This window comes from Salvelinus alpinus, chromosome 35 (genome assembly GCF_045679555.1).
Source record: "Salvelinus alpinus chromosome 35, SLU_Salpinus.1, whole genome shotgun sequence".
NCBI classification, from domain to species: Eukaryota; Metazoa; Chordata; class Actinopteri; order Salmoniformes; family Salmonidae; genus Salvelinus; species Salvelinus alpinus.
Genome location: NC_092120.1, coordinates 1,986,925 through 2,010,124, shown reverse-complemented (window position 1 = coordinate 2,010,124; position 23,200 = coordinate 1,986,925). Strand labels below are relative to the sequence as shown.

Here is a 23,200-nt window from a genome sequence, read left to right as displayed (position 1 = left end):
CCAAAATTTCATTCAATGTCCTCAAAAGCTTTTTACTATCATTCTTTATATATTTATTTTGTTTCATGCTACAGTTTCTTCTTTTTGTTTAGTTTGGTGACATGATTTCTCAATTTACAGTAAAGTTTGCCAATCTGCCGTGCATCCAGACTTACTTACCATTTATCTCAGCAATACACATTTTCAATTCCTCATCAATCCACAGGGATTTAACTGTTTTTACAGTCATTTTCTTAACGGGTGCATGCTTATTAGTAACTGGAATAAGCAATTTCATGAATGCAGCCACCCGGTTGCTCCTCATTACACACAACAAACTAGCACAATGTTATTTAGTTCATTCAGAAAGTATTCAGACCTCTTCCCTTTTCCACATGTTGTTACCTTAAAGCCTAAAATTAATGTTATTCCTCATTTATCTACAGACAATAACCCATAATGACAAAGCAAAAACAGTTATTTTTTTAAATGTTGCAACTTTATAAAAATATAATAAATACCTTATTAACATAAATATTCAGACCCTTTGCTATGATACTCAAAATTTAGCTCAGGTGCATCCTGTTTCGATTGATCATTCTTGAGATGTTTCTACAACTTGACTGGAGTACACCTGTGGTAAATTCTATTGGTTGGACATGATTTGGAAAGGCACACACCTGTCTATATAAGGTCCCACAGTTGACAGTGCATGTCAGAGCAAAAACCAAGCCATGAGGTCGAAGGAATTGTGCGTAGAGCTCAGGATTGTGTTGAGGCACAGATCTGGGGAAGGGTACCAAAACATTTCTGCAGCATTGAAGGTCCCCAAGAACACAGTGGACTCCATCATCCTTCAATGGAAGAAGTTTGGAACCACCAAAACTCTTGATAGAAATGGCTGCCCGGCCAATGGGCAGCCATTGGCAAAAGCAAATGTTTACACCTGGTCTTATTTAGGCTTACCATAACAAAGGGGTTGGATACTTATTGACTAAAGACATCTTTAAATGTACATACATTAAAAAAAGTTTAAAAAAACATTATTCCACTTTGACATTATGGGGTATTGTGTGTAGGCCAGTGACCAAAAAAAATTAGTTTTTGACTGCACTGGGCCTTTAACATACAGTATGTATCTGACTCAGGTTTGTTAAATCTCTCCACTGTAGTAGCTGATTTGTGATGAGCTCCACCCCCTGCTCATGGCATATTCTGCTCCCAAGTGCTTCAATTTGACCTGCACCTGGTTCAACGCGTTCATCCCGAACGTTAACTACTTTCTTTCTCTTTCTATTGATCACAGCAGGATGTGACTATCACTCACATAGACTTCTTGTATTGGTATATGACGCATGATTCATGATCCCTGCTGACTAACGTGTATTGGTCTTGTAAGTGTTTGTATACCCTTCAATACATTACACTAAAGGTGTGGTCTCCATGTTTCCAAGACTTATAGCTAAAAGTCTTGAACTTGTCTCAAATATATCTGTTCTGACACAAACCTGTCTTCTTTAATGGGTGAAGTTTTCTGCAGTTTCACAATAAATGGAGTTTCCCCTTCTGTTCTCGATCCAACAAGGATCATTGAGGTTTAGAATAATATCATATTTCTCCCAGAGATGGTATGAGCACTCAAGAAATCTGATCACCCATGTAATCAAATAACAATAATTGTATATTTCTGGACAAAAGTGAATTTAAACACTTCACCCTAGTTGTTCCTGTAAGTCACTCTGGATAAGAATGTCAGCTAAATGACTTAAATGTAAATGTATTTGTCCAATAGAACAAAATTGAACATGTGCAAAGCATACACAGAATATGCACAGTATTGCATCATAATGAGGGGACAAATAAAAATGGGACAGGTAGCGAAGTAACACAAACAACACTTTGCCCCTGAACTGAAGGTAATATGTAAAAGATTTACAATTGATTTGGTTGGTGATATTAGTTTGTCACACTCCTGTTTTTACTTTCATTTCCTCTGCAAATGAGCCCTTAAGTTTCTATTCCTTTAGTTACATTTTCAGACAGAACCTCAAACCTCATGTGATAAACCCTGACCCACTTTCATTTCTTCCATTGTGTGGTCTATAACCCACGTGTTTTTAAGATTCACAACTTCCTGCAAAAAATAGCGGGCTTTGTCTGTGTTGCTCCTATTTGTTATTGTTTGAATCCGGGAAACGATCTGGATCCCAGTCAGAGGAAAAAGTCTCCTTTTGCAACCCAGTCTCTCATTAATGATGTACTATATTGTAACAACCCTGGGTTTATAAGCGCAGATATCGACTGTGCCACTTGAGCATGCTTTTTGTGGGCTATCAACTGTGCCCCAAAAGCATGCTCAAGGGGCGGAGTCGATATCTGCTCTAATAAACCCAAGGTCTTTACACAGCTCCCTCCTTTCGTAGAACGTGTCATCGCGCTAGCTTGCAACTCAATGTCATAGGAATGCGCTCACTGGCCAAGCACACGCACGTTCGTGGATGCAAGGTCCGATCACTTCTAACCCCAGTGTATGGGGGTGATAAGAGACATAGCCTGGGCAAGCTTACCACCTGACTTGACATGATACAAGAACTTGTACAGTCGGCCTGATCATTTTTCATCTTCATCTGTACTGTTACTTAGGGTTGCACTATCAGTAGCTAGCTAACTTGCTTTGGCTGACGTTAGCTATTAGCTGTGTACAATGCCAGGGGATTGTTTAAAAGAGAAACTCACATATACTACTATGAGATAGTACTCCCTTATTCCTGCGTATCATCACCTTTTATAAAATGACAACAATACCTTGCTAGCCGGCTTACTTTTCCACTGTCGAAGCACTGTTTCCTGAAGCCTTCTACCCTGTTCTGAAATAATTCCCTGGGTATACCGTCATGCTGTGGATGTTTGGTTAGGAAGTGTCGTTATATGAATTTGTTCGTTTTGATTGACTCATTACTAAGCACTTCCCCGCACAAAACACATTGAGGGAGCTCCTCATTAATTCTCAAAGTTTGTATGAAAGAGAGAATCTCATCGGTGTATTGGCTTGATTGAGCTCAGTCAGAACTTGTAGCGAGCATGAGTCCATTTGGCGAGTGGGAATGACAAGTCAGTGGTTCACAGCTGTTTAACGACAGAGCTGCAGGGTGTGTCGCGGAGTGATCTTCAAGAAAACTCCAGAAAAAATATCTGGTAAACCGCGAAGCACACGGGCATCTCCCTCTCCCACTCGCGCAGCTGCCAAACTGAGCAGAGAGCGCACTGAACAGAGACTGCAGTTGCACTTGGCCAAATCAATGCATTAAATAATTATACATTTACTCTGACACGTCGCGACCCACCATTAACAGGTCCACGACCCACTTTGGGTCGCGACCCATACTTTAAGGAAGGCTGATCTAATTGATCAATTAAATGGTAAATGTGAATGGCGTAGTGTGTTACTAATGGTAGGCTTTGTTACTTTGGTCCCAGCTCTCTGCAGGTCATTCACTAGGTCCCCCCGTGTGGTTCTGGGATTTTTGCTCACCGTTCTTGTGATCATTTTGACCCCACGGGGTGAGATCTTGCGTGGAGCCCCAGATCGAGGGAGATTGTCAGTGGTCTTGTATGTCTTCCATTTCCTAATAATTGCTCCCACAGTTGATTTCTTCAAACCAAGCTGCTTACCTATTGCAGATTCAGTCTTCCCAGCCTGGTGCAGGTCTACAATTTTGTTTCTGGTGTCCTTTGACAGCTTTTTGGTCTTGGCCATAGTGGAGTTTGGAGTGTGACTGTTTGAGGTTGTGGACAGGTGTCTTTTATACTGATAACCAGTTCAAACAGGTGTCATTAATACAGGTAACGAGTGGAGGACAGAGGAGCCTCTTAAAGAAGAAGTTACAGGTCTGTGAGAGCCAGAAATCTTGCTTGTTTGTAGGTGACCAAATACTTATTTTCCACCATAATTTGCAAATAAATTCATTAAAAATCCTACAATGTGATTTTCTCCCCTCATTTTGTCTGTCATCGTTGAAGTGTACCTATGATGAAAATTACAGGCCTCTCTCATCTTTTTAAGTGGGAGAACTTGCACAATTGGTGGCTGACTAAATACTTTTTTGCCCCACTGTAGGTGAGTACATGATCCACTCCACGAACATGTGAGAATGCCAACCAACTGTTAATCAACTGTTGTTAACAATCATTCATACTTGTGTCAAGGATTAGAATCTCATTTTCAGTTTTGAAATACCCAATTCTAACATTTAATCCAATCAGATTGCCAAAATCTGATTAGAAAAGTTTTGTAAAACTTGGTCCTGTTGATTACTATAATTCACGGCTGTGTCTCACTCTAGATAACTGCTGTCTGAAACCAGACATACACCGAAGAAGGTGGACAACGAAACGTTTGTGTTAGTTTATTCCCTGACCTGCTGAAAAACAAAAAAAATAAAGAGGTTCGGAAGTTTTGTATATTTTGTGTGCAAACCACCCTTCATTCGTTGTATATTGGTTTAACACACCAACATTTTGAGTTTGAGCGCAATGGTACTTAAATCATGATTTTTTTTCATAAAAAGACTTCACTCATGCGCTGCTTATTCGGCTAGTGTAACATCATTGGTTATAAACTAAGTAAAGAATATTTGTGTTAATCTGCATCCATCCCTTATTGCACTTTATTGGGGTATTCCCTTATAGAGTCACATGATGTTGTTTGTAAAATGCTATGTTCTCATTGCAATATGACATTATGTTGTATGTACACTGAGTGTACAAAACATTAAGAAAACCTTCCTAATACTGAGTTGCACTTCGGCCATGGAATCTAAAATATGTCAAAAGCGTTCCACAGGGATGCTGGCCCATATTGACTCCAATGCTTCCCACTGTTGTGTCAAGTTGGCTGGATGCCCTTTGGGTGGTGGACCATTCTTGATACACACGGGAAACTGTTGAGCATGAAAAACCCAACAGCGTTGCAGTTCTTGACACATTCAAACTGGTGCACCTGCACCTGGCACTTACTACTATACCCAGTTCAAAGGCAGTTAAATCTTTTGTCTTGCCCATTCATCCTTTGAATGGCACACGTACACAATCCATGTCTCAATTGTCTCAAGGCTTGAAAGTCCTTATTTTACCAGTCTCATCCCCTTCATCTACACTGATTGAAGTGTATTTAATAGGTAACATCAATAAGGGATCATAGCTTTCACCTGGTCAGTCCACGTCAGGGAAAGAGCAGATGTTCCGTACACTCAGTGTATGTACACACTGGTATGGTGCTGGTGTAGAATAAAGCCTAATGTTAAAAAGTGGCCCTTTAAAGCCAAATAAATAAATATTTTTAGGGCTTGATGTCATTACGTCCAGCTTTCTTCATCAAAAAATAGTTAAATGGAAACTCACCCTAGCAGACAATTGTCGCATCTATTTTCTATGCGAACTTTAAAAATTCTAAAAAAAAAAATTAAATCACTGTACAAGTTAGTGGAAACACAGTTACTGTTGTGGTTGTATTCGTCTTCATGTTATATGCTTTGCTCAACTTAGGACTTCTAGTTTCATGGTGTGGAGTCTCCTCAGGTCTTCCTCATCTCCAGTTACAGTACATCTCTATGACTTCCCCAAACTGGTGGAGAAAATGGAGAAGGAAATTCCTGTTCTCAAGGAGGCATGTCCTGCTGTTAGCCATTCCCAACATGAACCTGAAAATCAACCAGAGGAAGAATGAGGCTCTCCAAGCCAACATATGGAGATCAGCACATGTATCTGGCTGGGTGTTCTTATCTTACTACATCAGAAGGGAGATATAACAGAGTATATCTGTTTAATGTTTACATCATATTTTTATAAATTCTTGTCAAATTGCAGAAGTGTCTCGCCCTTAATCTCAGCTCAATCTTTACATAATAAACAATCAGAACATTTCAGGTGAACCGGGTAACAAATAATTTAGACAATCACATATTATGAAATAAAAATGAAGCACCACTGTATGCTTCAACTAAATATTACTTTCACCATTTGTATCATGTTAGTCAAAGTCAGTCATTCTCTGTACCATCTGAATCCTCTGACACTTAGCAAGGTTATTTACGGTCACATTGACACCTGAATCTGATCAGCTGTCCCTTTTTCTCCCTCTGTTACAAAGCCAGAGGCACCGAAGTTGAACTGTTGAACTATCTGTAGTTCCATATGTTCCCAATGAGATGGACCTCTCCTCAACATCAAGCACCTCATATCACCACTGACTGAACCTGTGAGCCCAATAGTACTGGCACTGTCCATCTCCAGACCCACCTCCCTCTGTCTCTTCTGGTCCTGATGTAGGACAGGGACATCCATTTCCTCCAGTATATTCATAACAACAGGTTGACAGTGCTGCTAGGCCGGTAGACGGCTGTATTCAGACAGGGCTGAGGACTTCTTCACCCCGTCCCAGATGCGAGCTGCATAGTGAAACCTGTCACAACATAACAGTCAAACATATTTTCGAGTACAGTTTTGCCTCATTTCCAGCTAATCACAAAATGTATACAGTGAGTGACAGACACGACAACACGTGTGTCCCTCTGTGCTTCCCTTACCAGTTCTTCTCTGTGAGGATGGTGTGTGACAGCTGACAGCGGGACATGGCCAGGATTTGGCTGCGGAGCTTGGAGACCTGAGAGGAGAAGGTGGGGTGTCCTCTGTAGCCCGGGAGGAGAGAGAAGAGAGGGGCGGCCCCGGACCCTAGAACAAAACACCAAGACACAGACATGGGTAATCAATATAACAAAGGAATGAGAGAGGAGAATATCCACAAAGATAGACAGACGTGTGTGAAAACTAAGACATGGTATTTGCTCTGACCTGCTTTGGTTAGCGTGTCCTCACCCTCATTCTCCATGAGGGGCAGCAGGAACATGTTGAGCTGTTTCCAGGGAGTCGCGGTCCAGTCCAGGGAAAATATTACAGTCCAGCATGGACAACGTGCCTGCATATAGAAACCAAAACATGATCAGTCAATACATGCTAACTAAACCCATGTCTGCACACTTTATGGGGCTTTTTAATGACATTTGTCTCTGCTTTGCACTTCTCACCCTTACATTCCCAATGGTGTGACAGTGGAATGGATGTGAGGGTGTAAATCATTTCCCCAAAAATATTTCCATGGGGATGAATGGAAAAGGTAATGCCATAGCCAAAATACACTCAGACACAGAACCCCACCCTCCAATAATGATCCTATCTGCCCTGATTTGAAAACCCCATGATAAGCATTAGTAAATCAGTGCTAATGGACTCGTTTCCCAGGCGGGTGGGGTGGTTACCTGTAGAGGTTGATGTCAGTGAACCAGTCTTGAATCACAATGACCACGTGGCACACTGTGAACAGGAAGGCAGTGATCTGAAGAGACTGATTCAAAAAGAGCAGAGGTGAAAGAGTGAGTTATAAAACCTTGAGAGAACAGTACAACTTACAAACCGACTTCAACATACAGTATGGGAACACGTTATGCAAACAGACAGATGTTTCAAGACTGAATCATAAGACTGGATCAGATTAGACAGAAAGTAGCCTTCCTTTAGAGCCTCTGTTGCCCAGTGCCCCCTGCTGGCCCCTCACTGACCTGCGTCTCCACATACAGTGGGCTCCAAAATTACTGGCACCCCTAACTGGCAATGCACAAACAATGCTTAAACAAATATAAACAATATAATTATAGAGATAAACTCAAAATACCAACATGTGAGAAATACTGTACTTTATTAATGTTTCAATGGAACCAACCAACATTTTTTATTGATTTAATTAAAAATCAATGTCCTCCAAATCAAGGTTTCACAATTAATGGCACCCTTAAAGATTATTGTAAATAACATCTACCAAAATTAAACCACAAATTAAATTCCACTTATTTAAGTTTATCTAAGTCTTATAGAACTATATTGAGCCATTACATCACTTCCTGTTTCACTAGGGTATAAAAATGAGGTAACACACATGCAATATCCCACTGTCATCCAACACCATGAAGAAAGCAAAAGAACTAACAGTTCTAAAGAGACAGATGGTCATAGACCTTCATAAATCTGGTACTGGCTACAAGAAGATCCACAAACGATTGAATATACCACTGAGCACTGTCAGGGCAACTATTAGAAAATGTAAAAGATATGGAACAGTTGAAAACCTCACGGGTAGAGGACGCAAATGTATTTTACCCCCCAGGATAGGGAGGAGGATCGTGAGAGAAGCAACAAAATCCCCAAGAATCACTGTGAAAGAATTGCAGGCCTTGGTGGCGTCTTGGGGTCACCAGGTTTAAAAAAGCACCATCAGACGCCACCTCCACAACCACAGGCTCTTTGGAAGGGTTCCAGAAGAAAGCCCTTTCTGACCACAAGACACAGACGCAAGCGCTTAGAGTTTGCCAAACGTCATTTAAATTATGATTGGAAAAAGGTGCTCTGGTCAGATGAGACCAAAATTGAACGTTTTGGTCAGATACAGCATCGGCATGTTTGGCGTCGAAACAGAGATGCATACAAGGAGAGGCACCTCATACCCACAGTGAAATATGGAGGGGGGTCAGTGATGTTTTGGGGCTGTGTTAATTCCAGAGGTCCAGGGGCACTGGTTAAGATTGATGGCATAATGAATTCTACCAAGTATCAGGCAATTTTGGCTGACAATCTGGTTGCCTCTGCCAGAAGGCTGGGACTTGGCCGTAGGTGGACTTTCCAACAAGACAATGACCCGAAACATACCTCAAGATCCACACAGAAATGGTTCTGTGACAACAAAATCTCTCCAAATGTGTTCCTTAACCTTGTCAAACATTACAGGAAAAGACTACATACTGTTATCCTTGCCAGAGGTGGTTGCACTAAGTACTAAATGAGGAGTGCCAATAATTATGAAACCTTGATTTTGGTTAAATTTATATTGTATTAAATAATTGAATGATTTTGGTTGGTTCCATTGAAACATTAATAAAGTACAGTATTTTTTCACATGTTGGTATTTTGAGTTTATCTCTATAAATACATAGTTTATATTTTTTTAAGTATTGTTTGTGCATTGCCAGTCAGGGATGCCAGTAATTTTGGAGCCCACTGTAGGTGTGAGGGAGGTTGATGAGGTGATCCAAAATGGAGGGGCCAAGAATGGGCTGGAGGAACATATTGGCATAGAAAATAACATTGGAGCAAGAGGAATGGTATATGGATAAATACAAAATTAGAGATACAGCGATTCGCCTTAACCGCGGATGCTTTAATCTGACCTGTGTGTCCAAGAAGATGACTCTTTCCTGGGTAATGTAGAAGTCAATACCCGTGCTCTGGTTCCCTCCTCTCTCTTTGATCTCCTGAGTCTGGGCCCTGAACACATAGCCCCTACACAAACACACACAGGCGTGTCAGACACAGGGATACAATACAACCATTTGTTACCGTTTACTTTCAAATTTAATTACATTCATTTAGACTATAACAATATACAACACAATATTCCCTGTCTTTATAGATGGAAAGAGCTCCATGTAAGGAATTGCCAATAGGACAATACCTTTGGTCTTCTTCAGGTGCGTTGGCAGACAGGAGAGACATGATGGTGGATTTCCCTGTTCCCTGCAGGCCAATGACTCCCACTACCAACATGTCTGTCTGGTCCCTTAGGTACTGTAACACAGGACAACACAACTGTTACACAACATGTCTTTCTGGCTCAGTGTTTCCTCTGGAAAAATGTGTACCAGTGGGGAAAAAGGTCGCAGTGGAGGGGGTTAAGAGGGGGGTCCGGGTCTCCCCGGATAATTTTTATGTATAAGGACTGAGAAGCACAGTTCTTGCGATTTTTTAAAAAGGTCATTCTTCTCCAAAATGAATGAAAATAAAATTATGCTGACACCATCTGAATTATTAAATTTTATAATGTTTTAGATATTGGACCATGCATAGTCCATATTATCAGGTAAGCTATTAGCAATAAACATTATCACCTGTAGCCCAACCAATAAAAGGCATAGTGGCTAGAAATAAATTGGCTGAAACATGGTGTTGCTATCTGCATTTTCCCTATTGATCTAATCATTAGCTAGATCCCAAATGGGATATTTTAACTAGTTAGCATCATATTGATGATGAATATTTTTGAGGTAGGGTGGCATTATACCTCAAACTACCCTAAAATTGACCCATGTTATATTCAGGCCCCCTTTTCCCTACGCACTCACAAAAAAGTGTTGAGCAGTAAGGTGCTTAACCATTGAGCTCCTAAAAACTCTGGGTTTAAAATGGTGCAGTTCACACATATTTAGGAGTTGATAAATAAATAAATATAAATAAAGTTGCATATGTTGCACATATGTATAGCATGACAACGATAATCAGAAGAGCTTTACCCCCATGGCGCTGTCACACCAGTTCATCTGATCGTCCACCAGCTTGATGCTGTGCTTCATCTTCTCAGGGGGGACGAGCTTGGTCTGGCCAATCACAGCTGTAAGTGTGTTAGAGATTGTATTCACTGCTACAGTAAATAAACGCTTATAATGGCTAGGGTAATGCTTGTGATCAGTAGACATGTCCTGCATCCATGGTGGTCTGAGGCCTTTCTTTCATTGTCTGTATTATGTCTCTGATGACACTAGTAAAGAAAGCAGTGGTCTTTGACCAGTATTGACTGGAAGCAGCCGCTCCCATGCCTCTGTTTTGGATCTGGCAGACAGGTTGGGTAGGGCGCTGGCCCTCCCTCTCTAGCTTTGAGGCCCCAGAGCCAGAGGCTGGAGAAGCCACGTCAGGAGGGGTCCCTGGTTTCCCCCCCATCCTCCCTGGTCTTGATGAGAATGATGGGCTTCTCCAGAGCCTGGCCTCCACTGATGGGTACACTCTGGGAAGGCTTGGACTAAAACAAGAGCCAATGCATTATACTTGTTGTTGTATTTACTGTCAAGACCCATGCATCTGAATTCAGTAAAAACCTTCAGTCAGCTTACAGACAACAACCTTAAGCAAGAGCATCTCTCCTTACCCGTTCTCCGGGGGGTTTGGCCAGTATGATGGGGGTCTTTTGAAGGAGTGGTCCTGGAAGCTCCTCACTGGCATCCTTCAAAGACCAGATAATAATTACAATAAACTAAAGAAGCCCATAGAGATAATTTTCCTGCACTCTTGTTCTTACCCTGCGTTCTCTGGGGACATATTCTCAATTTCGACTGGGACCAGAGAGGTTTTGCCCCGGGGGACCCACATCCCTGTCTCGGCGTCGCCTTCTCCTTCTTCCCTGTCCATACATCCCGGGTTGACTGTGGCCAGATTCTGACATGTTGCACACTGTGGTCAACTGTCAAAATAAAAAAGGGAACAGATAGCTACAACATCAGTTCAAATGTAATGGATACTGCTCTACTGATAGCTACAGTAACATCAATATATTTGGGTGGAATGGATCTGAAGGGTGGCTCTATTCACAATTCCTGGCTCTTAAAAGCGGAAGTAGCTGCAGGTGGGTAGACGCATTTCCTGCAACAGAAATGCCAATGGCGGACTCGAAAAACATACGTGTTTGTAGTGTCCCGCAGTGCTCAAATTCCAAACAAAAACAGTCATATATCCCCCGAGCATTGATGAATTGAAGAAGAAGTGGGGGCATGCAATTAGAAAAGACTTTAAGATACGTCGAGGAAGCACATTCTGTATATTTGCAACTTACACTTCAACCCTGGCGACTATCTTCCTTCCTCAGACCGCAAGGGTCTGAAGCCGGGGGCTGTTCCTAGACGTTTCCAATAAGACGACTATCATCCCGCAACAACGCGGGAATCTGGAAAGTGCAACGGCTCGTCTTGGAGTTGATGTTCGAGAAACCGAGAACCAGGAGCCGGACACTTAACTGTGACCACGACTATGCGAAACTTCCTCTTGGTAAGTGGTGAATGTCTATTATTATTATTATTACCTAGATCAACTCGCTGTCCAGGTAAAGTGGACAGGAACATTCTAAATAGATGATATACCTACTACACGAACAGCCATGAATAAACCATGGAAATTGCCATAGTTGTAGCCGGGAAAATTACAATGATTGAATGAACGCTAGTCTTTCCAGGCCAACGACGCATATTTAAAACACTTTCACTCGTCTTTCATTTTACAATAGACATAGTTATTTCGTTAACACTTACGTTATGCGATTAATTAGGTTATCATGAAGGATTAGCTACTTGCTTTCCAGATAGAATTCACAAAACGGAAACAAAAGACGGTAACGCTGAAGTACATCTCTCAAATCTTTCGTTGGGAAACGAAGCCAGCTGACTAGGCTACATTAGTTCCGGGCAGTTCAATGTGTTTTTTTCTGCACGACAGGGGTGTATTCATTATGCCGATTACGAGAGTTTCTATTGGACAAATTCAAGTAGGTATGTGCTAGGTTCCTCCCCGTTTCGTTCCGTTTGCTGTTTTCTTCCGTTTGGTTCTTAAACGTTAAACTGTTTCCGTTGCAAGACGTAATGAATACAACCCATAATTCCATGTTTTGTAAACTGATTGGAGTTCCAACGTTTGAAAATGCAGTGTAAAATGTGGTTAGTAAATTGTAGCACCGTTCCTGTAGTTCAGGCATACTTTTAGCTAATCATACTCTTTTATTTATATATATATATATATAACAGAGTGTCACATGTTGATGACAATAATTTCAGATGGATTTTGAAATGTCCTCTAAGTGAACCTAGAATAAATCATGTGATTAGGCTTCAATGCACAGTGCACAGACTTCAAAGCAATACATGTATGTGTGATGAGCCAGTGCCCTGAAAACATTTTATTTTCTTGTAGATGGTAATTAGATGGAAACCCATTTAACTTGTATTTTTATTCGGTACATGGGATTTAACAATAAATATAATTTTTATGTGCACTGCGTCATCACGCACAGTATTTTATCTGCAACAAATCAATTTGTTTGAAACATCTCTGGTGGGAAAATGCGCATATTGTTTTTATGCCGATATTGGAATATTCGCATGAAAATCTGTCACCAATTGGATGGAAGCTAGTGATGCAAAACGGAATAAATAATAATCAAATAGAACCACGTGTTTTTTTTGTAGGCCTATATGGTATGATACCATATACTAATGCGGAAAGGTTTCAATACTTTATTATTGCCGTTAGATTGTGCCATTAAGCTGTGGAGAAGATAAAAGTGTCCTACATATACCCTAAAAATAGTAATTTAGCTACTTAACAACAATATAGTCCTATTTTTACTCATTTAAATTCCCTACTTAGCTAATAAAATAGGCCTAATAATTAATTACATAATAGAAATGGCATCAACTTGGCATCACATTTAAATCATAAATTAAATTAGGCCCTTATGGACAGAGGTTACATTATGGTAAACAAAGGTACAGTGTGTCATTTCTACAGCAGTATGTGTAGCCTAATTGTGAATTTTTATTTGTTCGTTTTTTTGCAAATGTGTGGAAATCGTAAGGTATAATATGAACACTGGGAGTTGTAGTATAGCGTTTACAAAGATGGCCACTGGTGCATACTGGGAGCTGTAGGCTTCACACTGACTCCACCCATTCCTGTTAAAACAGGAAATAAATGATGGAAGCCAAAGCAGGGATTTTTAACGTTTAAAAGGGACATAAAAGGTAATGTTTTTACAAATGTTGCTATAGTTATGTACAATTCGTAGTAGGTGTTAGCTAGGGAATTTAAGTCCAAAAATAAACGAATCAATGGCAATTTCGCACGTGCACCAAACCAACGGCATTATCGAATGGGGGAACGCGCTCTCTCTCTCGATCGATAACAACAGCATTGAGCGCGTCATTACATTGGAGAGAAATTGTTACGTGATCCTCACATTTGAGAGTTAACTTGTACGTTAGTGAGCGATCTAGCTACACACCTGTGTAGTCTGAAGTACATAATTGGAATAACTTGTCTCATATCTAGTTAGGGGTGTATTCATGACGCTATTCGGTTACAAATCGTTTCGGAAACGGAAGCAAACAAAACGGGGCGGGACCTACCAGAATTTGTCCAATTTGCAACTGTTTGGACTAATGATTACACCCTAGATTGTCTGAGTAAAAACATATTTTTGATAACTTTTTAAGTGGCTATCTGTGTAGCCTAGCTAACGCTAGTACCAGCAGAGAGGGGATCTAACCTTTATTTAACTAGGCAAGTCAGTTAAGAACAAATTCTTATTTACAATGATGGCCTACCCCGGCCAAACCCGGACGCTGCTGGGCCAATTATGCGCCGCTCTATGGGACTCCCAATCACGGCCAGATGTGATACAGCCTGGATTCGAACCAGGGACTGTAGTGACGCCTCTTGCATTGAGATGCAGTGCCTTAGACCATTGCGTCACTCGGGCGCTTAGCTGGACAATATCATGGAAGTTAGCAACCCTCTTGGCCAATATTAGCAACATTTTGCAGAAAGTGACATTAGAACTAATATTTTGCCTTTGGGAGTTTTAACTATCAGTCTACACAGTAATGCCAAAGAAACTGGCAACTAACGCTTCTTTTATCTGTGGTAATACTGTAGCAAGTTATTCTGACTTTCTCCATGTCACTTTATCGTGTGTGTCTGTCAGTCACTGTCTGTGTCTGTGTGGATTTCTTTTTGCTTACTTTGTGTCCCTCAAAATGTAGGGAGCCAGTATACGGTTGCTATGGAGATGGCTCCGGAAGACATAGTGATTCAGGAGACCGTGGGGGCAGAGGTGGAGCTACTGGAGGATGTGAACAAAGGCCACATGCAGAGTCCACCGGTGAGTTGTTGATACAGGCCAGAGACATTAGTTATCAATGATATCATATCAGTGTTCACAGTGGTATGTCATCCATCCCAAATTATGTACAGTGGGAGAGTGCATATAATTTTGATGGCTGTCAATTTTGATAATTTGTTTGAGGAATTTTTCATTGTTTACATTTTTAACCCAAATTCCCTTTCAATCGATTCAGTCTGGCATGGAAATGGTATTGTCTCTGTATCCCTTTTGAATGTATCTCTATCTATACTTCTCTCTTTCCTCTCTCAATGCCCTCTCCATTGGCTGCCTTGTTATTTTCTCTCTTTTCTCATCTGCAGGACAGGGAACCCTCTGAAAACCTCAGCTTTATTTCTACACCTGTACACTTGGTACTTTTTATATGTTTTCCTTATGTAGGCTATTAAAGGAGAAGTTCACTCTTTTGAACCAAATCTGTATCTGGCATGTTATAGAAGTACCCAGACACTTTTTTTGCGACTTCATTTGTTTTTGAGAAGCGTACCCCACAAGCGATATACTTCCTCATGCTTGTTCAGCAGTTGCAGGGGCATTATAAAACATGAACAAAGGCTCCAAAAACACCTAAGTACGTATCTTTTTTTAAAACAGCAACTCTCTCAGTATAGTGATGCAGGTCTTTAGATGTTGTACACATGAAATTGTGTGATTCCGAACTTTATCCGCAATGTTATATTCCATTTTGTGTGACTCGAGCGATACTTCTCCGTGTAACCCATGATACTTTTCCGTGTGCGTATGCACAGGCTACACGGAGAAGTGGCACAGATGGATAGGGGAAACTGCTCGAGTCGCACAAAATGGAGTATAAAGGTGTGATTCAAGTTAGGAATGACAGAATGTCATGTATTGCTGGTGGGGTAAGTTTCTCAAAAACAAGTGAAATCACAAAGTGTCTGCATACGTCTATAAAATGCCATTTACATACAAAATACAGAACTTATCCTTTAATGAACTGATTAAGAAAAACTACTCTGGCTGTTAGGCTTTGAGTGTGCTGTATCTTTCTGTAGACTGTTTCCAAGGCTCTATTTATTGACGTTCACCAGTGTCTGCCTTATATGCAACAATTGGCAAACAATAATATATTTGTGGTCAGTCAATAGTCATCACTTTGTAAACTATTGATTGATTCATTTACTCACTTTGTCTCTAATAAGTAATTTTGCTGTGAATTGCAGGAGATCCCCAGGGTTTCTGTGCCACGCCCGTTCTCCATGCCAGAGGACTCGAGTGACGATGACTGTGACCTGTCAGGGGACAGCATCTCTGCTTACGGCATGCATTCCATGGAGCTGGGGGGAAAGTGCTGGGAATGTGGCATGCAATTCAAGTCTGGCCAGGAGTTGATTGAACACTTTGAGAGCCATAGGTCCAAGGTCTCAACGTCCTGCAACATCTGTCGGGTGACTTTCAGTCGCACAATATCACTGGCCATGCACCTAGTCAACGCACACCCAAACTCAGTCCTCCATTGCAGCAACTGCCAGCTGCATTTTAGCAACTTGTGGGATCTCAACAAGCACATAGGAATACACTTGTTCACCGAGTTGTTAAATACACCCCTTGGGGACATCTCAAATAATGTCTTGAATAGCAGTGAAGAGACTTTAAAGGGACAGTATACTCTACCTTCAGCCTTGGCCCTCAAACATGAGGACAACTCAAATGATTGCTTGAATGGAAGTGAAGAGACTTTAAAGGGACAGCATACTGTTCCTTCGGTGGTGGCTCTTGACCATGAGGACACCTTAAATGATGGCTTGAATGGAAGTGAGGAGACTTTAAATGCACAGTGTACTCCACCTTCAGCGGTGACCCTAGACCATACATACAGCATGGAAAGCAATGGGAGAGTGACAAAGACAAGACATAGGCTGGAGGAATCAGAGGAGGAGGAGGAAGATGTCAAACCAGACCCCTCCACTCTGACTCCCACACTGAGGATCCGTGTCAAACTGGAGAGAGGGGTTGAGGTTGATGGCGCCCCCCTCCAGTGGGATGAGGGTATCAGTGATGGAGAGGGGGGTGAATATAGCGAAGACACTGAGAGCGCTGGAGGAACAGACAACGAAAGGTTAACAGAGAGCAGCGGGGAAACGGATATCGATGAGGAGGACATCAGGCTGAGTGAAGAAGAGGAGGAAATTAAAAGCAAACAGGGGGAGGATAGGAAGAATGACATCCACAGCGAAAAAGAGGACGAGGATGCTGAGATGCTTATTGAGGAAGATGGTGAGCCCTCCTCGTCTGAGCAGGAGTCAGAATTTGACCCAGAAGAGTTATCAGATTCTGACTCGGGGTCCAGCAGTACTGGGGAATCCAGTGGGTCTTCTTACACTCCTGTACGCACACGGAACGCCAAGACCCGGCCATCCCGGACTAAGCAGCCCCAGACCAAGTTGTCCCAAGTCATGCCTTATTATTGCATCTATTGTGCCAAAGGACCGTATCATAATATGGACTTTCATGTGAAGACCTGCAATATGAAGAAGGACTTTCAATGCTCTTTATGCCAAGCAGTCTTCCCTACTGAGATGGCCATGTTGGACCATCAGGTTCGGGCTCACTCTGAAGCCATATCGGGCCAAATGTACGCCTGTGAGTTCTGCCGCCAGGTCTTCCCCGATCTGGCCATCTACAAAAACCACAACTGTCCCAAAAAAGACACATCCCCCCCATACGTCCCTGATCCCACTACGTGTATCCATTGTGGAACAGGGCCATTCATTAATATGGACGTTCATTTGAGAAGCTGCAGTTGGAAAGGTCTTACATGCACTGAGTGCAGAGTACTCTTCCATAATAGGAAGGCCCTGCAGAACCATAACGTTTCAGTTCACGGACAGCTTTCCACTATGTGTGCTGTTTGCGGCAGAGGGCCATTCACTGATATGGACTTCCATTTGAGGAGCTGCTCTAGGGATTGGTCCTTCCAATGCTCTGAGTGCAAAGTCCAATTTCCTTCTGAGAAATCTCTGGTGGACCATAATCTTAAATATCACAGCGCCACATCAAAGACCTCTGACCAAGGTGTCTGTGTTTATTGCGGCAGTGGACCATTCACTAGTCTGGACATCCACATGAGGACCTGCTCTAAGCAGAAGGGCTTAAAATGCTCTGTGTGCAAAGTTTTTTTCCCTACTGAATCGGTCCTGGCTGATCATATGGTTTGCTATCACAGCACCCCATACCATGTCCATAGAACCCCATACCAAGTCCAGAGCATCCCATACCAAGTCCAGAGCACGGACTCCGAGACCCCTGAAGGTACCTGTCCCCATTGTGGCAGAGGTCCATTCACTAGTCTGGATATCCACTTGAGGACCTGCTCTGGGAAGAAGGGCTTCAAATGCTTTGTTTGCAACGTTTTCTTTCCTACAGAGACAGCCCTGGCCGACCATAAGGTTCTCGTTCACAGTATCCCATCAGAGACCCCTGACAAAGGTACCTGTGACCATTGTGGCAAGGGGCCATTCACTAATCTGGACAACCACATGAAGACCTGCTCTAAGAGGAAGTGCATCCAATGTTCTGTGTGCAAGTTTTTCTTTTCTAGTGATGTCCTGGCCAACCATATGATTTCCTATCACAGTACCAAATCCCGTGTTCAGAGCCCAGTCACAGAGACGCCTGACAAAGGTGCCTGTGTCCGTTGCGGAAGAGGGCCCTTCACTAGTCTGGAACATCACATGAAGTACTGCAATAAACAGAAGGGCATCCAATGCGTTATGTGTAAAGCTTACTTTCTTACTGAGGGCAGTCTGGTGGACCATATTGTTTTGGCTCACGCTGACAAGCTGGCCACCCAAGCTGGTGGGTCCTCCGCTACGACTTTCTCCTTCGTACCCATGGCTATCTCTACCACCTCAGGCCAGCAGAGCCCCAGTAGCTCCACCCTGATGTGTTACAGTAGTGGCATCAAGGAGCTGAAACGACTGGCCCCAGTCCCCGTGGCTGATCAGGGCCCCAGTGCAGTTGGCCAGCTAACACCTGCTGGACAGTCTACTGTGTCTCTGCCTAGAGTAATGCTGTCTACTACCACCTCTTCCCAGCCAGCTGTTCCTGTGGTGGCCACCTTGCTCTTTGACAACACTGGTGGTGGTCCAGGGAAAATGGCCAGGCTGGTCCCAGTGGCCTCACAGACCAACCCTCCCAAGCCGCAGGTCACGGCACCCACGCAGACTAACACAGCAAAGACCCTTGGGCAGTTCTCTAACCTTCTGCAACAGACTGTCCATCAGGCAAAATCTGTCCAACAGCAGACACCCAGGCCCACTGCCCTAGCCATGGAGCCTATCAGATCCCCCACCACCCCATCCCCTAGACCTGTCTCAGCCTCGGCCCCGGGGAAAATCACCATGATCCACCTCTCACCTGTCCCTACCCCCGCCCTAGCTCAGTCTTCCCCCCTTACCCTTGCCTTTGCCCCAGCCCCTCTTAGCATCATGTGTATGTTTGTGAATAGAAGTAAGGAGCTGGCCCTGGAGAAACGCATGAAGATGAGCTGGCGCTCCAAGGGCACCTACACCTGCCGCCAGTGCGGCGCCGTCTCGCAGCAGCCCTCGCTCAGTGTGAAGCACCGCTACCTCCACCGGGGCTCCCGGCGGTACCGCTGCCACTGTGGTAGGTCGTTCCTGCGGCGGCTGCACCTCCTGCGCCACTACCTCCAGCACGCCCAGGCCACCCGCTACATATGCACTGCCTGCGGGGAGACCTTCGACGGAGCAAAGTGCCTCGCACAGCACATGGTTGGAGCTTCCAACACGACTAGATGTCCAGGTGACAGCATAACTTTGAAGCTGAGGAAAGAGTGCCGGATGCCCTTCTCCTGTCACTGTGGGCAGATGTTTTGTAGGCCTGCTGCTTTTCTCTGGCACAAACTGAAAAACACCCAAAGAACTTAACACTGAAATGGGCCCACAGCAGGGCCCTGTCTAGGCCCTATTCAAAGCAGTGGTTTTTCCATGGCTCACACAGGCAGGCAAGCCTATCATTTACTATGCTTAGGGGTAGAGGAGGACAATGCAGTTTGTGGACTTGTTTGACTTTTTTCACTGTGAATGAAAGATGATTCCTTAAGAAATAATCTATGTATGTATGTATTTGTTTAAAATGTGTTTTCACTTCCACTAAAACATTCTGATTTCACCAAAAGAGCAAAAATACAATCATATTAAAATTATATATTTTACTTGAGTTGTCTTTGTAAGAGGTCATAGGGTACATTAGGAAGACTAAAGCATTATCATTAATTCAGTTCCATGAGATGGCTATATTATTGTTAATAAGTAGGTTATGATTTAGCTGGTAGAACAATACTCATTCAAATACTTCCACTCACCAATGGCTTTAAATTGTCAGGAAGACCAGAAAATGTATTTACAATGCATGGTTTTATCATGTGCAAAAGAAAGCTGTAAACGCTTTCAGTTATCGTTTTTGCAGAATTTATCCTTTTGTAAGCCGATTTCACAATATTACCTGTACATGTGATCCTCATGTTAAAAAAACAAAATATATATATTTTTAAATTAAATATCTTAACTCCAGTTAATGAAAATACAGAAGTCCAGTTTAAATACAACCATGGGAATAGTTGTCCTCACAAGGTGCTTGATTTAGTAATGCCCCAGATTACCAGCCTTACCATTGGGGCTGGAGAACAGGTACAATTTGTGGATTCACAAAGTGAATGACATAAATTATGCTTATAAGACAATGCAGTGCCCCTGACCCATATTTCCCCATTCACACTTGAGTGCAACAGGTATTGAGAGCTGTGTTCTAAACATGCACACTCATTTAAAGACTGGCAACTTTTAATCCTACCTGTGTACTAAGTATAATTTGGCCGTTACTAGTCCAAAAACAATCCATGTCACACAAGTATTGTTTGGTAAAAGATTTCAAAAGTTTTTAGACTGATGATGTATTACCCATAGGCTGCCACAGAGACCCAAGAATATGACATCGTTTGACATTCATTCATGTCTATGACTGGTGTGTGATTGTCATGCGTGTACATATCCTCTGGGGGGAGCTGTCACATCAGAATTAGAATAACAGTGAGAAATGTCTCCATGTACTTTATGCAGGTTGACGTTTATTGTCGTGAGTCTTGCCCTGGAAGCAGAACTGAGCGGTTTCCACTAGATGGGCCACTTACAAAGTCAAAATTGGCTATATTGTCAAAATTAATGAAAACACAAATTTGGTTTGGCATTATGTTTAGCAGTGTGGTTAGGTTTCAAATCAGATTTTATGACTGTGGCTGTGCCAGATAGTGACCACTCTACAGAGCTGCCTCCAGTACATGAGTCATCCCAATAAATATCAGCCTGCATACTTTATTAGGCTATGCTACTTGTCTCTTGATCGTTATGAGAACAGCTTAACTATGTAAACTGACTGCTTCCCCATACAATCATCCTTAAAACAACAATATATGTCGGGCCTTAACAGTCTAGATTAGTTCTTTATGCGAAAGAGTCTGTTAAATTCAGAGTCTACTTTGGTAACTCCACAGTACCGTAGGGAGTGTTTGAGTGGGCGAGCGGGCAGCCCTTGAGACATGGCAACTGACTAGCAGTTTATCCCTCTGACTGAGGCCGTGTGAAGAGAAATTGTTTTATTTCCTAATCTAACAAAATGGAGAGGATTAGAACAGTAAGAGAACAGAGATGTGTATTTTAAAAGTGACCAGCAGCTCTCTCTAGTAATAAGGCAGTTGTCCCATACACTGGTGCCTCTGAGAATGTCACCTCTTTATACTTCCTGTTAGGAAAACCGTGTGGAATTACCGTTGTGTTTTACTTGTGGAAAAAGGTATGATTGAAAGATGCTTTGAGGGAGGCTGTCAATACTGAGTGGCATTCAAAGTTCCCCTCACATTTAAAAACGCTGTTTAAACCTCTCATTCCATAGGAACCAGGCATTATGTTTAGGAGCCTCCAATGTAACTTGTAACACTAATAGCAGGAGTTAGGGGACATACTTTACAGAGCCATCAGAGGGTGAACCCATAGAGCCCCTCCCTCTGAGATGACACAAGCTACAGAACCAGAGGCCATGTTACTGGAGTTCTTAATTGAGATTGTTAACGCAAAACCTTCTACATTAAACACATCTGATAAAAATACACCAGTCATCTATTTCAGACCCCCATGTAATAAAATGAAGTCCTTTTTCTTTTTTGTCTTTACAAGTACGAGTCGTTGTGCGTAGGGTCCATTCAGCCGCTGGGTCAGAACATGATGACCAGCCTTGGTCCTGGCAGTAGTCCAAGTGGTGCAGCAGGCCAAATGTTAAATGCAGCTTTGGGGGGAAGAGGATTCCCATCCCGGTCTGATGGAAATTACAGAAGGCTGGTAGCATCCATATTTAGTCTTTGGGAAAGGCCTGCAGCGAGTGTGGTTCACCCAACCACCACCACCACACAGCCACGAGTCACCTGTAGAGAGAGAGAGAGAATAGTTAGAATCTACAGTGCAGGTTATTCTCAAGCATGTTCATATCAAGTTTGGTTGTGATAGTTAAAGATGCTAGACATTTTTTCTTTTATTTTTGCATTGTAATTTCAGAAAATGTCCATAATATATCTGGCACTAATAGTGAAATTATAGTGTTTCACACAATTACTTACCCGCCAGTGTTGTGATTGGCAGTGATATTCGCCTATTGTTTTCTACTGCCGGAGCGGCATCTGTTGTCAAACTGTGAAAGCTGTTCGGACTTTGGCTGTGTTATCTAGTTGACAAAACAAGCACTGAATAGTGTAGGGAGTCATTGTACCATCTAAATGTTGTGAAATATATTTTCAATAATACAAAAATATAATTTTTACAGCTGTTTAAAGCTGGTGGACCAAAACCGGAAGTAACAGTAACAATATTTTTGTTATTGAAAATATATTTCACAGTGATTTAGTGCCATGATTCCTTACACTATTAAGTGCTTGTTTTCTCACATAAACGGAAAATGCAACCAGGAAATGACAGAGCAATTCCCACTAACACAGCCACAAAGTCAGAACAGCTTTGACAACAGATGCCGCTCTGGCTGGAAAAATCAATAGGTGAATATCACAACACTGGCGGATAAATAATACTGTGAAACTCTATCATTCCCCAATTAGCGCCAGATACTGTATATTATGGACATTTTCTGAAATTACATAAAAAATCCCTATTTGTAACACCTTTAAGGTCTACTGTAAAAACTGCTTAGGTTGTGGTTGTGAAATGGTCTAATCTCAGGGTTGTGTTTGGGTTGTGGTTGTCTTACCTATACCTGATATACAGTAACGGTTGTGGTTGTGTTAGCTGTACCTGATATGAGTTTTGTATTTGTATTTATTAAGGATCCCCATTAGCTGCTGCCAAGGCAGTAGCTACACTT

General features: G+C 42.3%; 3 protein-coding genes across 7 annotated transcripts in view; 1 reads left to right on the top strand and 2 right to left on the bottom strand.

The window, feature by feature from the left end:
* Positions 1 to 4,369: 4,369 nt before the first annotated feature.
* Positions 4,370 to 11,293, bottom strand: smg9 (SMG9 nonsense mediated mRNA decay factor). The gene is given in 14 exon segments (XM_071383286.1): positions 4,370 to 5,678; positions 6,277 to 6,439; positions 6,564 to 6,708; positions 6,829 to 6,893; positions 6,895 to 6,952; positions 7,055 to 7,062; positions 7,293 to 7,378; positions 9,252 to 9,363; positions 9,536 to 9,648; positions 10,371 to 10,476; positions 10,649 to 10,791; positions 10,793 to 10,873; positions 11,000 to 11,074; positions 11,150 to 11,293. Coding segments are annotated over 13 exon segments (1,215 nt in total). The 3' UTR covers positions 4,370 to 5,678; positions 6,277 to 6,360.
* A 187-nt stretch (positions 11,294 to 11,480) lies between these two features.
* On the top strand, positions 11,481 to 19,994 carry LOC139563943 (zinc finger protein 836). 4 transcript variants are annotated; one of them, XM_071382989.1, is made up of 4 exons: positions 11,497 to 11,892; positions 14,658 to 14,776; positions 15,100 to 15,150; positions 15,982 to 19,994. In XM_071382989.1, exons 1-4 carry the CDS (start codon positions 11,823 to 11,825, stop codon positions 19,705 to 19,707), a joined length of 3,966 nt encoding a protein of 1,321 aa, XP_071239090.1. In that variant the 5' UTR covers positions 11,497 to 11,822; the 3' UTR covers positions 19,708 to 19,994. The 4 variants fall into 4 exon arrangements, with proteins under 4 accessions (XP_071239091.1, XP_071239090.1, XP_071239092.1 ...); XM_071382991.1 differs by lacking the exon at positions 11,497 to 11,892 and adding an exon at positions 13,514 to 13,637; XM_071382990.1 differs by lacking the exon at positions 15,100 to 15,150 and having other exon boundaries at positions 11,481 to 11,892.
* Positions 19,977 to 23,200, bottom strand: part of kcnn4 (potassium intermediate/small conductance calcium-activated channel, subfamily N, member 4) — a 62,071-nt gene continuing 58,847 nt past the window's right edge. For both annotated transcript variants that reach the window (XM_071383045.1, XM_071383046.1), the window contains one exon: positions 19,977 to 22,253. In XM_071383045.1, coding sequence (XP_071239146.1) covers positions 22,250 to 22,253 — 4 coding nt within the window. In that variant the 3' untranslated portion in view covers positions 19,977 to 22,249. The remainder of the gene's footprint in view (positions 22,254 to 23,200) is intronic.

Bases quoted from the DNA above. Each gene is read 5' to 3' on its own strand.
- LOC139563943 (XM_071382989.1), top strand. From the start codon at position 11,823: ATGTTCGAGAAACCGAGAACCAGGAGCCGGACACTTAACTGTGACCAC. The intron at 11,893-14,657 runs GTAAGTGGTGAA...CTCAAAATGTAG, and splicing joins CTATGCGAAACTTCCTCTTG to GGAGCCAGTATACGGTTGCT. The intron at 14,777-15,099 runs GTGAGTTGTTGA...TCTCATCTGCAG, and splicing joins GCCACATGCAGAGTCCACCG to GACAGGGAACCCTCTGAAAA.